The sequence below is a fragment of the Musca autumnalis genome, unplaced genomic scaffold (assembly GCF_047663935.1).
Source record: "Musca autumnalis isolate F117 unplaced genomic scaffold, ASM4766393v1 scaffold_3, whole genome shotgun sequence".
In the NCBI taxonomy this organism is placed as follows: Eukaryota; Metazoa; Arthropoda; class Insecta; order Diptera; family Muscidae; genus Musca; species Musca autumnalis.
Window position 1 is genome coordinate 62,093,413 of NW_027411866.1, and position 15,006 is coordinate 62,108,418.

Sequence of the window (15,006 nt, forward strand, 5' to 3'; positions counted from 1 at the left end):
ACATTTTGGTTTACGGTTGCAGTGATCGCCACCATGACCGTACATTAAACAATTCCAACATTGAGTTGGTTTATTTTTCTTCCAAATGACATTTATTTTACATACGGTTTTAATGTTATGAAGAGATCTCGGGTTAAATGCATTGCGTAAAAATTGTACCTTGTACACGGCATCATTTGCAGAAGAGAATTTAGTATTTACTTCAGTGACTGATTTTGGATCTAGGTTGTAGTTTACCAGCTCTGAATGGATATCTTCAGTCCATAGAGGAAGACAGTATATAATCGATTCGATTTAGAATTGTAGGTGTGAAATTCTATATTATTTTCTTTCAAAGCATTTATACAGAACTCAAATTTTTCTTGAGTTTCTGGAAATATTTTAGTACCAATGGAAGTACGCTTATAAAGGCAGTCATTGCCCAAGATATGTTGAATTTCCCTCAGAGGAATATTGATGTCTGTAACAATTGGAGACGGTTTGAACGCCTTTGTCGTATGCACTACACTGATTTCCGATGTATCTTCCGGAACATCCATATCGGACAGACAACTAAATCTGTTGTGAGATGATGAAGTAGCTCCAACTGTACTAGACGAGAGAAGTCGAGTTGGCATTTTAGTCCTTTTGAAAGGCGAATTGCCTTTATGCCGAGGTTTTGCCCCTCGGGGCATCTTAGTATTTATACTTTCGTTACAATAGGCTACGCGCGCGTATAACCCGAAACGAATAATTTGTTATTGTTATTTTGTAAATATGTAAACACAGAGTTTTTGTATTTTGCTTTGCGTAATTCTGTTTGCGACCGTTCAGAATGACGACTAACACAGAACTGGCAGCTGATGGAGAAAGACCGAGACCGGATTTGAAAAAACTCGCCGATTTCATCTAGAAACAACTGCAACTTCGTCTGAAACATTCAACTTTTTCAATTTTGTTGAGCAGTGTTATTGAAATACGAAAATGGGCAAAAATGTCTCGAAACTAATGCAGAGGAAGACTCATTTGTGATTTGTTTAGAAGAGTCGCCTGAGGTTACGTTTTCCTCCCGACAAAGGAATCATTTATGATCAGAAAATGAGCTCATATTCCAGCTTTTTAATCGTGCAGTCGGATCAAAAAAGACTCGAATTTGGTTATAATTTCCAAAAAATGCTGGCTGGGATATTATTCAAACATCACACACACATACAAAGATTGTGTATATTGTTTTGACGTTTTAGGAACAGTCGAAAGAAAAAAATTAAATTGACAGGAAGCTTTAGCTAACCTTTATTATTAAACCATGATAATACTGACTCGAATTAAAGTAAATGCTTGATAAAAATGTTTTTTTTTTGTTTTAATTTAACGAAGCTTCATATACAATCATCATATACACATCTACTTGTTATATAGGTAAAAAATAGGAAATGTGTTTGTTTGACATTGCTGTTGGTGTTGTTTTTGACATTTCTTTAATGTGTTACATGTTAAACACATTGAAGAAATGTCAAGAAGAAAAACAACACCAACCAAATTTCATTATTTTTTTAACTTTGAAAATTTTACACAAACGTTTAATGTGTTTTCGGCTTTATGTATCTTACACCAACTGGCTGATTTGAAATTTATTGTTTCCCCACCATCAAACTTTCATCATACACAACTTGAAAACAGAAATAGTTTTATTAAAAAAGATCGCTCAAGATATTAATATAAATTACAACATATTCATTTAGAAGGGAAATATTGAATAAGTGATTTAATTCTCCGCAGTAGTGCAACATTAAATGGCGCTTCCTTGGTCTCAAACGTATCGGATGTAGCGCATAATTGCTTCGAAAAAGTTTCATTAAAAACTAAGACAAGCTTCTTTTTTAATTTATCCAGATCATCGCTGCTATACTTATAATCATCGACGGTATCTAAAGAATACAAATAAATTTTGGAAAAAAGAAACAACAAATAAATAAAAATGTTAGTTTTCGAACAAATATTTTTAATGTATATTTTTTGTTTTTACATACCATTCCTGCTCCCCGGCTCATCATACATATTTGGGGCAGGCTTCATTATGGTAGAAGATCTCATATAATAATCAAGATGACTCCAAAGTAGGTACAAACATTGTTCAGCAATGAAAACGCACAAATATAAAATATTTTGCTTTTCAATAACTTGTTTATTAACTTCAACGTACTTCTCTTTGCCTACGAATAAAAAAACAAAATGTTGTGTGTTTGTTAATTTTTTCTGCAATCTGTGATTCAATATTTATATTATGGAGTCACCCACAATTTTTTATTTGTTTTGAAGTAATTGCGTTTTCATACTATTTGTGACATCGGTTTCCACAATAGCTCGAAACCGCTGTACAGATCATCACATATTTTTGTTGGCTTATTAAGTACATCAAAATCTTGTTTTTAAACGAGGGAATTTTTTACCAAAAACCTTTTGCTAAAAAGTTGTACGTCCGGGGGTAACACGATAAACATTATCCAGAATTCTAGGTTAGGTTAGGTTGATAAGAGGGGTGATACTAGATCACCACATGCCCATGTGGACATACACTTAAGCCATAAGTAGGCCTGTTGTGGGCTCTAATTTTGGGTTATGGAAGATTATCTTTTTTGACTTAGTGTAGGATCTCTGTCCTATTTACATAGTCTCTGATCTTTTTGAATTCGATTGCCCTTATTTGGTCGAGTCCTGGTATAATGTCATTCCCTAGTAACTGGGTTCTCAGATTTGTGAAGGCTTGACAATGACAGAGGTAATGTTCCAACGTTTTGTCGTCCTCTCCGCATGCTCTGCATTCACTGTTTTCTGCACAACCTATTTTGTGCAGGTGTGCTTTTAGACCTAGGTGACCTGTAAGGATTCCTGTCAGTCTACTAATATCTTTTTTTACTTAGTAAAAGTAATTCTTTTGTTTTGTCCTCGTCTGGGTTTCCCCATAGGATTTTTGTGTTTTTTCCCTTCTCTACTCTACTACTCCAGAGGGATATATGTGCATTTTTTCCCGTGTCTTTATTTCTAGTCGCGTAGCTTTAAACGGCTTAGCGTTTTCTGGACTTACCGGGGGTTGCTCCTTGGCTTGTTTTGCCAAGGAGTTTGCTATTTCATTACCCCTAATCCCGGTATGCCCTGGTACCCATATAATGTTTACCTTACCGTGTTGAGAGTAATTATTTATAGATTTAATACATTCCAAGACAGTTCTAGATTTCACTGTCTTGGTTGATATAGCTCTAATGGCTGCTTTGCTATCCGTAAGGATATTTACAGTGGTAGGCCTTGTGTGAGTATCAAACCAAAGCAGACACTCTGTTATCGCCCGAAGTTCCATGTTATGATCCGGCAGACGGAGGGAGATTTCCGTTTCCATTATATAAAAACCCAGTCCGGTTCTCCCCCCTAGCACAGCCCTATCCGTAAACCCACAGCTTCCAGCGGGAATCTGTGCTAGAGCTCCCCCGATCCACATGTCTCTGTCAGGTATTGACCTTCACACAAGGCTACTTCACTAGTTTCAGGTGTACGGTCCGATACTACCTGATTTATAGATTCACCCGTTGTGACCTTTAATATGTTTTGGTGGTATGTTTGGTGGCTCTTTTCGATCCACTCGCTCATCGACTTTAGCCTTGCAGCTGCGATGGCTGCCTCATACCTTACCTGAATATCTATTGGGCGTACAAACAAAATTGTTTCTAAAGCCGTAGTCGGTGTGGTCCTCAGTGCTCCGCTAATGCTTGGGCAGCATGTTCTTTGGACCTTTTGCAATATTTCCACATTGCATTTTTTGTCCATGACTGTCCACCATACCACAGACGCGTACGTTAGAATTGGTCTAATTACGCTTCTGTATAGCCAGTGTATCATCCTAGGATTGAACCCCCATTTTGAGCCTATCGCCCTTCTGCAGGTTGACCAACATATTTGGGCCTTGTTGGCCCTTTCTTGTATATGGTCTTTCCATTTAAGTTTCCTATCCAGAATTACTCCTAGATATTTAACTGTACACGAGATATTTATTGTCTTATTTAGAAAAAATGGTTCCTCGTATTGTCCCATTTTGGTTTTCCTAGTGAATATACATAATTCTGTTTTTTCCGGGTTGACGTTCAGACCTCTCGGCCTGGCCCAGTTAAAAGCAATTTTTAGAGCCGTTTCTGCTCTTCGACAGAGTTGATTCGGATTCTTTTCCCTCAGAAGTATTATAACGTCGTCTGCGTAGCAGACTGGGTCAAATCCTTCTTCGGTTAGGGTCCTCAAGAGACTGTTTATGGTGGTAACCCACAACAGAGGTGAAAGTATCCCTCCCTGTGGCGTTCCTTGTCCAACTTTGTCTCTTATTTTCACATCGTATAGCCCGCAGCTTATCCATCTATTCCTTAGCATGTGGTTATCCAGTTCCTTAAGGCCCTGTCTACCTGAAACTCGTCTAAGGAGTGGATAAGTGTCTCGGTGCTTACGTTATTGAAAGCGCCTTCGATGTCGATGCATACAGCAAGTAAGTACATTTTCAAGGTTCTTTCTATGTGGTGTACTACCTCATGCAATGCGGTTTCCACTGATCTGCCTTTAACGTATGCATGTTGTTTGAATTTAAGCATATCGTTGGGGATCTTACTCTTTATCATGGAGTCGACTGTCCGTTCCAATGTTTTGAGTAAGAATGAAGTTAAACTTATCGGTCGATAAGATTTTGGTGTTGCATAAAGTACAGTACACATTGTCAGTTTTGAATGACGATTTTTGGCAATTATCGATAACTGTCCAACCGTCCAGCAACCACAAAATATGTTGTGGTTGCATGATGAATGTCAAAAATGAACGGCCATACTAGCAAGCAACAACAAAGCTGTCATTCAAAACTGACAATGTGTACCTAGCTTAACATGCCTTGCCAGGTTTGGGTATAAAGGCTACCCTTGCCTCCTGCCAGGCTATAGGAGTGTATGCAAGTTTTAAGCATGCATTGAAGATCCCGACCAGTTTGGACGCAATAATGTCCACTTGCCTCTGTAGTAAAGCAGGAAAGATCTGGTCCAGCTGCTTTATATGGTGAAAAGCTTAAAATGGCTTGTTGGACCATTAAGCTGTCGATCTTTGGTGTCTCTTCCGATGAGTTAATACATTCCGTCGATGCCTCAGTGTTAACCATGGTATTCTGCGGGAAGTGCGTTTTAATCAGAAGGCCTAGAGTTTCTTCTGTTGTTTCAATCCTTTTTCCATTTCTATCGACCAATTGATCGGTCTGTGTATGGGTTTTAGATAGAAACTTTTTAATCTTTGAAACGTCATTTACACTATCCACCTGTTCGCAGAAAAGCTTCCAGGAGTTTGGCGTTTCTTGTTATTTTGTTGTATTCCTTTAATTTTGCCTGATAGTTGTCCCAGAATACAGCTGCTTTTTTACGTTTGGTCCTATTATAAAGTCTGCGGACCTCCTTGCCTTTATTCCGAATTTCCCCTGTCATCCAGGGTTTTCGTAGGCGGATTTCCTCTCTCGAAGGGGACAACTTTCCTCGAAAGACTTTACTAGTGTCTCAGTTAACATTAGGACATCTCTCTCTATGTCCTCCTTACTTAGGCATTCCTCATCTGGTTGCCCAAGTCTTTCTTTTACTCGTTTTCCAATTTGTTTTGGAAGGTTATCGGGTTAGGCGATGGCCTAGCTATTTTAAATCTAATATACTTATGGTCTGAGAAGGAGTGTTCCTCCTTCCTCGTGTACCTCGTTTATTAAATTTTCTGAACATGTCGTTATATCTAGTACTTCCTCCCTAATTCTATTAACAAAGGTTGGTATTCCCGGTGTTAAGTGTAATCAGGTCGTTAGTATTTAAGTAATCTATAAGGGCTTGACCCTTTTTGTTAGTGTTAGTACTACCCCACGAGATGTGGTGAGAGTTAGCATCGCTACCTACTAGTACTTCGCTACCTGTTTGCTTTATCCTTCTCACCAGTTGCTGCAATTCCGACGAAGGTGGTAATGTCGGAGAGTCGAACGGCAGGTATAATGATGCTAGGTATATGTTACCATTCCCCTGCTTCAATACTGTGACGTCCGACGATGACAGCTCTGGAGAAAAAAGAAAGCATAAGTTTTTGTGGCATACAATGCAGGTCCTCGGTCGGGATCCCGTATTTGCGTAAAAAAGTTGATAATTTATATGGTTAATTCCAGAAACCTTGTTTTTATGGTCCAAGGTTCTTGGATTAAACCAATATGTATATTACCTTTAGTTATTTTGTCCATCAGGGCTAGTGTTGCCGTTTCGCTCCGATGGAGGTTGATCTGGATGACCTCAATCATTGGTCCTCCAGTAGGTTGGCTTCTTGGGAGTCGCTAATTTCGTCTGCTCCTCCCTCCTGTAAGCCTTTTGGTAGGTTGACGTCCTGGTTGTTTGGTTTGGCAATCTCTCCTCACCAACTCTTGCCTTTCCAATTTTGAAGAAGACCGAGTTCGAGACGCAGAATGCCTTGCCCTTGGTTTTGACGAGCCCGGCTAGCGAGAGATAGTCGATCCCCATCACCTCTTCTTGTCTTCCTTCTCCTCCCTGTGGAAGACCTCCCATCTTTCCACCTTTAGGGCCTCGAGCATGCGCTCCGTCTCGAGCTTGCAGCCATACCTCTTGACGTGCACCGATGCTTTGGTTAGATGAGGAATTTCGTCTTTCCTCACCAGTTTTAGTCTGCCACCTTCCCATGGAGTTGCTATACTGCTGACTCCCCGAGAGCTGCAGAGTTTGCGTGTGAGTCCAGGTGGTACAATAGGAGGTCCCCCCTTGGCTCACAGCAGTTTATTTTTATTGAGACTCGTCCTTGCAGGATTTGTTCCAATATTTTATCGTTGATCGATTTCTCGATCTCCGATAAGTACTCTTTGTGTAGCCTTCCAGATCCTTTACTAGTATCGATTATTGCGTAGCACAGCTCGTTCTTGTAGTATCTCTTGGCTACATTGGCGTAAGTCGATGGCGGCTCCGTTCCGGTTTCAGCGTCCATCTTCCTCTTCTGGGTGGTAGTAGGCTTCTTTACTGAGTCCTTGGCCACCGCAGAAGATTCCGACGTCGCGCTCACCTTCTTTTTGTCAGAACTCGCCTCTTCAGTCTCATTTGAAGGATCCTTTTGGCAGTCTCCTTGGCTTTTGTACTGGGCAATTGAAGGTGGGAAGCTCTTTTTCTTCTTACTGGGTTTTGCCACGTTCTGCTCCTCAGGAGACCTTATCCTCTTCGCCGCTTCCGAAGAAGTGGAGGGACTGTCTGTGGTAACCTTTGAAGCAGCCAGCTGTTGTTCCTTCTTTAGTTTAGCCTGGTTCCTCTTATATTTCTTCCTTTGGGCCCCAGACCACTGCACTCTTTTCGTCGTGAGCTTTGCGATGCTCTCGCTCACTTTCCACAACGGTGGTGTTCGTTTTGCCGAAGCTATCGGATTCCTCCTCCGTTTTACACAGAATTCTAAGTGGCCGTTTTTTACAAAACAACTTTTTGCTAAAAAATTAAATGTTTACTTTGACAGTCTTAAAAAATGTTTTAAGATCTCGTTATACCCTCAGCATATATGCTAACGAGGGTATATACAATTTCGTACTGGCAAAAGGTGCCTCATCGAAATAATGGATTTAGACCCCAAGTATTTTTGGACGAAATGTGTTTCAGGCAATTTGGAGTTGATTTAGCCATGTCCGTCCGTCTGGCTGGCTAAAGCGCACGATAACTCTCGAACGGATAAACCGATTCGATCCAAAATTTGGCTCTAGTAATGTTTTGTCCAAACTTAGTTTAAGTTCGAAGATGGGTTATATCGGTCCACTCCTTCCGGTACCTCCCCCACAAAAGTTCGAAAAATTTGTGCGCACGATAACTCTTGAAAGAAGTAACCGATTTGGTCCATACTTTGCACATCGTGAAATTTCTACCAGACTTTGATGAGGTTCCAATATGGACTCAATCGGTCAAATCGGTTTCTTAATTTCATCTATTAGAATAAATGTTCCTTTTAGAGCAAGTAGAAACTACCAACTTTCATATATATACTTCCACCGCACGAATTATTCTATGGGAGACACTATCAACAAAATGTGTGTTGATTTTAATTCTATATACTGTAATGTAGACTTTGCCATGAGCCTAGACCTTATAAAAACTAAAATAATTTTATTTTTAAATGAATAGTCTATACGTAGTAATTAACTAACTATGAAAATAGCCTGAAAGGTACAAAAAAGCCCTATGACACCGTGTGTAGTGGTTGAAGCGCAAGATAACTCTCGAACGGATCTGTCGATTCGGTCCACAATTTGGTCTTCGTAATATTTTGTGCAAACTTAGTTTAAGTTCGAAGATAAGCCACATCGGTCCACTTCTTCAGGTACCTCCCCCACAAACGTTCAAAAATGTTCGTAAAAATTGTGCGCACGATAACTGTTGATGGGAGTGACCGATTTGGTACATACTTTACACATCCTTAAATAACAACCAGATATAGATCAGGCTCGAATATGGACTATATTTGTCCACTCCTTCGGGTACCTCCCACACAAAATTTTCGATAAATTCACTTCTTCCGGTACCTCCCCCACAAAAGTTCGAAAATATTCGCTAAGATGGTACGCGCTATTTCTCATAGACGTAGAAACCGATTTGGTCCAAACTTTGGATCTCTAAATATTGTCGAAACTTAGTTTATCTTCAAATTTGGGCCATATCTGTCCAATCCTTGTGGTACCACCCACACAAATGTTCAACAATTTTGTGTGGTTCGAGGATCCTTTCGACATTTTTTCCTAGTGGCCCTGTGTACAGCGATATTATGTTTTGTTTTCCCCGCACTTTTTTGAGCTTTAATCCTATCCATAATTTTGTCGGTGCATACGCCCAAAATTTTTTTTTACGTTTTTTTTTTGGAAAAAAAGTATTTCGATCCACACGGGCTGAGGGTATATCTCTGTCGGCAAAGCCGACTGATACTGTTGGAGTCTAGGATTGAGGAAGTTTTAGAAATTCGTACTTATGAGTATGAAACGTACTAAATGGTACACATTGGATTTGGGTGAACGGATAGAGCTGGAATCCTGTTGGAGTTTAGAATTGAAGAAGTTTTCAAAATTCGCACTTATGTGTACGAAAAGTACTAAATGGTACTAAGTTTGGTACATTTTGCGCGAACAGATAGAGCAGGAATCCTGAGATATGGAATTAATATTTGTGTTGGAGTTTAGAATCGAGGAAGTTTTGGAAAATCGTACTTATGTGTACGAAAAGTACTAAATGTGGTACAATGTGGATTTAGGTGAACGGACAGTACTGGAATCCTGAAATTTGGAATAAGGAAAAGTACTAATTGGTACTAAATTTGATATTTTGTGTGTTTTTTACAGGAATGTTTTACTTCTGAGGACAGAAATTACCTAATTAAAATGACTCAAAAATGTGGCTCGCTGTTGATGTGTAGGGATGAGATATTCCGTTTTTTTTTAACATCGAACTAAATTTTTTCTTTGTTATTATATAAATTGGCCTCAAAATTGTGCTACGGCTTCAATTGCAAAGCAAATAAATAAATTAAAATAAAATATAATTTAAAAAAATTAAGTTTCAGTGTTTTATTTAGAAATTCACTTAAAACTAGGAAATAATTTGCGCTTAGCCTCAATAAATATATTCATTCTCATGATGGAATCTCTCAAATAAAACGCTTGCCGTTTAATTTTGCCACCATTTATAATTTAAATGCAAGCGTTTTATTTGAGAGATTCCATCATAAGAAAATATATTTATTGAAGCTAAGCGACAAATTATTTCCTAGTTTTAAGTGCATTTCTAAACAAAACCAGTGTTCGAAAATAAACACTATGGTATCGTACCGTACCGTTCTGTACCGTACCAAGGTGGATAGGTACACTACGATAGTGTACCGCTCCGGAACACAAACACTAAAAAATATTTTAGTGATACTGTACCGGAACACAACGATAATCGTAGTGTACCGCATGCCGGAGCACTAAAAATTGTAGTGCTCCGACTGCGGAGGACTAAAAATCGTAGTGTTCCGACTGCGGAGCACTAAAAATTTTAGTGTTCCGACTGCCGGAGCACTAAAAATCGTAGTGCTCCGACTGCGAAGCACTAAAAATTTTAGTGCTCCGGCTGCGGAGCACTAACAATTTTAGTGTTCCGACTGCCGGATCACTAAAAATCATAGTGCACCACGTGTTGGAACACTAAAAATAATAAAGGTATTTATTATGTTTTCTTAGAAAAATTAAATATTTGGTTAAATTTGATCAAATAAAAATTAAGATAAACTGTTACATTCATGTATGTTTAAATTAGTTAAATACATTGCGAAATTTGGTCAAAATTATGAAAAAACAATATTTAGTTTTTGTGGAATGAAGCACAAAGATCGTCGTGCCGGAGCACTAAAAATCGTTTTGAAACTATAAGGTAATGAACCATACATGAATTTATTATGATTTCCGAGGAAATTAAATATTTTATATATATTTTTTTAATAAATAAAAATTAAAAGAAAATGTGAAAAACATCTGATTTGGTTTTTGGACAATGGAGCACTAAAAATCGTAGTGTTCGTCTGCGGAACACTAAAAATCGTAGTGTTCCGAATGTCGGAGCACTAAAAATCGTAGTGCACCACGTGTTGGAACACTAAAAAATAACAAAGGAATTATGTTTTCTTAGGAAAATGAAATATTTGGTTAAATATTATTAATAAAAATTAAGATAAAATGTTCGATTTTTAGTGATCCGGCAGTCGGAACACTAAAATTTTTAGTGATCCGGCAGTCGGAACACTACGATTTTTAGTGCTCCGCAGCCGAACACTACGATTTTTATTGTTCCATTGATTCGATTTTTAGAGATCCGGCAGTCGGAACACTAAAATTTTTAGTGATCCGGCAGTCGGAACACTACGATTTTTAGTGATCCGGCAGTCGGAACATTACGATTTTTAGTGCTCCGCAGCCGAACACTACAATTTTTATTGATCCATTGTCCAAAAATCAAATTAGTCGTTTTTCACCTGTTCTATTATATTTTATTTCTTAATTTGTATTTATTAAAAAAAATTATAATATAAATATAAAATAATTAATTTTCCTCACAAATCATAATAAACTCCTGTGTGGTATTTTTTATGTATCCACAGTCAGAACACTACAATTTTTAGTGCGCCATTGTACAACAACCGAATCAATGTTTTTCATATTTTCTACTTAAGTTCCCAACGTTATTAATTAATATGTATACATACATGGATTTAAGAGGTGTATCTGAGTTTTTATGTCTTAATTTGTACTTATCTCAAAAATTATTCATATTTAATTTTCATCGTAAATCATAATAAACTCGTGTGTGGCACATTATCATTACGTTATTTTTTAGTGTTCCAACATGTGGTACACAACGAATTTTTAGTGCTCCGACTGCGGAACACTACGATTTTTAGTGCTCCGACTGCGGAGCACTACGATTTTTAGTGTTCCGGCTGCGGAGCACTACGATTTTTAGTGTTCCGACTGCGGAGCACTACGATTTTTAGTGTTCCGACTGCGGTACCCAACGTTTTTAGTGTACCAAAATGTGGTACACTACGTTTATCGTTGTGCTCCGGAACAGTATCACTAAAATATTTTTTAGTGTTTGTGTTCCGGAACACTAACGCTAAAAATATTTTAGTGATACTGTACTCGGAGCGGTACACTATGTTAGTGTACCGTTTATTTTCGAACTCTGAACAAAACACTGAAACTTAATTTTTTTAAATTATATTTTATTTTTAACTTTTTAGTAAATACATTTTTTTGACCACAGAGAACAAAACTGTAGTCAATTTAGGCCGAAAATTTAGATAAAAACTTAAAATGCCTGAAATCGTGTAGTACCGTTATTTAAGGCTATACCAAAACCTAAACTTATGCCAATAATTTTTGGTGGGGAAGTTTCTGTACCATTGGGGACTCCAAATGCAAAGTTACAGCCAATTCTGGCTAAAAATGAAGATGAAACCCTTAAAACATTTGAAATCGGGTGGTACCACTATATGGGGGCTATATCAAAACCTGAACCTATGTCAACAAATTTTGGTGGAGAAGTTTCTGTACAATTGGGGACTCCAAATGGCAAGTTACAGCCAATTCGGCCTAAAAAAGGAAAATAAAATCCTCATAATACTTGAAATCGGGTGGTACCGCTATAAGGGGGCTATACCAAAACCTGGACTTATGTTCACAATTTTTGGTGGGGAAATGTCTATATCATTGGAAATGACAAATGACAGCTAATTCGGGCAAAAATGAAAAAAATCCTCAAAATACCTGAAATCGGGTGATACCGCTATAGGAAAAATTTGGCCCATATTCATGTATTGTTATCCAAATCTGAAAAATGTGCAAAGTTTCAGTTCGATTGGTCAACTGCAATTGTGTGGAAAATGAGTTACCAGAGTGGAAATGAAGTTAAATAAAACACCGTTAAAGCACTGTAAAATGGACCAATCTTTGTTTTAATTTCATATTCATGTATTTTCATAAAATCCTCAAAATACCTGAAATCGGGTGGTACCGCTATATGGGGGCTGTAGGAAACATTGGGCCCATATTCATGTATTGTCATCCCAATCTTAAAAGTGTGCAAAGTTTCAGTTCGAATGGTCAACTGCAACTGTGTGGAAATTAGTTACCAGAGTTGAAATGCAAGTTAAATAAAACACCGTAAAAACACTGTAAAAATGGACCAATATTGGTTTTGATTTCATATTCATGTATTGTCATCCAAATCTGAAAAGTGTGCAAAGTTTTAGTCTGTTTGGAAAACTGCAACTGTGTCAAAATTGAGTTAACAGGCGGGTGCCACCGTGGTGCAATGGTACGCACGCCCGCCTTGCACGCAGAAGGTCGGGGGTTCGATTCCCCGGCCATGCAACATCAAAACATTTTTCAACGGTGGCAAAATACCCCACGGTAATGTTGGCGACATTTCCTGAGTATTTCAGCCTTGAAAAACTTCTCCATAAGTGGTGTCTTAAGACACGCCGTTCGGACTCGGCGATAAACAGTAGGTCCCATATCATTGAGCTAAATATGAATCGGGGTGCACTCATTGATATGAGAGAAGTCTCCCTTGTCCCGTATGGAATGTTGTGGAACAATGTTTGTTTTTTTGTAGATTTGAAATGCAATTTAAATAAAACACCGTTACACACTGTAAAATGGCAATTTAAATAAATCAAGTTAAAACACTGTGAAATGGACCCATCTTTGTTTTAATTTCATCCCAGCAAAATAAATTGGAAGTAGTGCAATGTGGACTAGTTCTGTCACGGCATGTTTTGATGCAGTTCAAACGGAGTCGTGAAAAAGGCACTCCAGTCCTCACATTTTAACTGCATTTAGATGCAATCCAAAGAATCACATCCACTTGTCACAATTTAACAACATCCGGATGCAGTCCAAACGGAGTCCTGAAAAAGGCACTCCGTTCGCTACATTTTATTAGCAGATGTTAGAGATCCCTACATGTACATAAATCAGTTTGTACATCTCTACAGGCAGCGGATACATTTTACAAAAAGAGATAAGCGTGTTAACATTTCCAAACATTTGTTAATACAAACTAAATAATATTTTATTTGTGAACATTCTTCCGGTAACTCACGACAAGAAAATTTCCGAATGGAGTGCTGTTGGAGTACATGTCGAAAACTTAACTGGTGATGGGAAGACCCATTTAGCAGATGAAACAAAAACAGTTCAGCTTGGATTAAATGGATAGCGGAGGAAACACGCATGTTTGCGATTGAATTCAATGGAGAATTTTCATAATTTGTGTTAATATTTTTGTTTTACACAAATAATAAATGCAGTTTTTTGTTCTGGGATATTTTGTAATGGCTTGCACAATTTCCGCAGAATGCCTGTATCAAAACACGTGCTTTGGACTGTCTCCTATTCTACCCCAAAGGGTTAGTTAAAATGCTATGCCAAAGGGTCAGTTGAAATGCAGTGCCAGATGGTCAGTTTAAATGCAGTGCCAAAGGCTCAGTTAAAATGCAGTGCAGTTGGAGTGCCTCTTTCAGTAGTCACGCTCTTGTAAAAATCATGAGTGAAAATGCGTAATTTGATGCACTTCCAGATCACTTGTACATATCATTTAACTGCCTCTTTGGAGGCAAACTTTTTGCTGGGATATTCATGTTTTGTCATCCAAATCTGAAAAGTGTGCAAAGTTTTAGTCCGAATTGTCAACTGCAACTGTGTCAAAATTGAGTTACCAGATTTGAAATGCAATTTAAATAAAACACCATTAAAATACTATAAAATGGACCAATATTGGTTTTGATTCCATATTCATGTATTGTCATCTACAGTGTTGGTCACATAATTAGCACACCCCACTACCAACATTTATTTTCCCTAAAAAGACCTTCAAAAGTAGTTGTATTTAATAAAGTATTTGTACTAATATATTCTCAGTAGTATGCTTAAAGAATACAACGCAATACAGAAACTGAAACATAACTGTCAATTTGAATAACCTCCAAAAATTTAAAAAATGTCCTAAATTCACTGGACACGTAATTAGCACACCTTAAAAGAATCACTAATATTGTGAATAGTTTCAATATTTTTGTCCATATTCAGTTTTAAATCCCTTTCGTTTGGGAATAAGTTCCATTCTGCTAGTTATACTCTCCACCAGTCTCCGAAATTTCAGTGTCAGAAAGGAATTATATGGGGGTCCCAAGGACTGATGGAAATTTCAATTTTTTAGTGTTTTTTTTTATCGATTTTTTCACATGGTAACAAATTCATTGAAGCAAGTAGTTCATAAAAGCATCAAATAAAACATCATATTCTTGTTCATCTTTGTAAATTTGCGAATAGTGGGATGTACCCACCAGCAGTGTGCATCTGTAAAGTCCGTTTGACACAAAAATTTTCATTTAAAATTTTTATAAATACTTATCCATCTGGACTGAATTTTA

The 15,006-nt window shown here is 37.8% G+C and overlaps 1 protein-coding gene across 2 annotated transcripts in view; it reads right to left on the reverse strand.

Moving 5' to 3' along the window:
• Positions 1-1,649: 1,649 nt before the first annotated feature.
• The window catches only part of Nup205 (nuclear pore complex protein Nup205), a 273,611-nt gene continuing 260,254 nt past the window's right edge, over positions 1,650-15,006 (reverse strand). For both annotated transcript variants that reach the window (XR_012411979.1, XM_073979163.1), the window contains exons 15-16: positions 2,010-2,192; positions 1,650-1,907 (exon numbers count right to left, since the gene is read on the reverse strand). Coding sequence is in view for 1 of the 2 variants with exons in the window: in XM_073979163.1 (XP_073835264.1) it covers positions 1,714-1,907; positions 2,010-2,192 (377 nt within the window). In the remaining variant the exon portion in view is untranslated. The remainder of the gene's footprint in view (positions 1,908-2,009; positions 2,193-15,006) is intronic.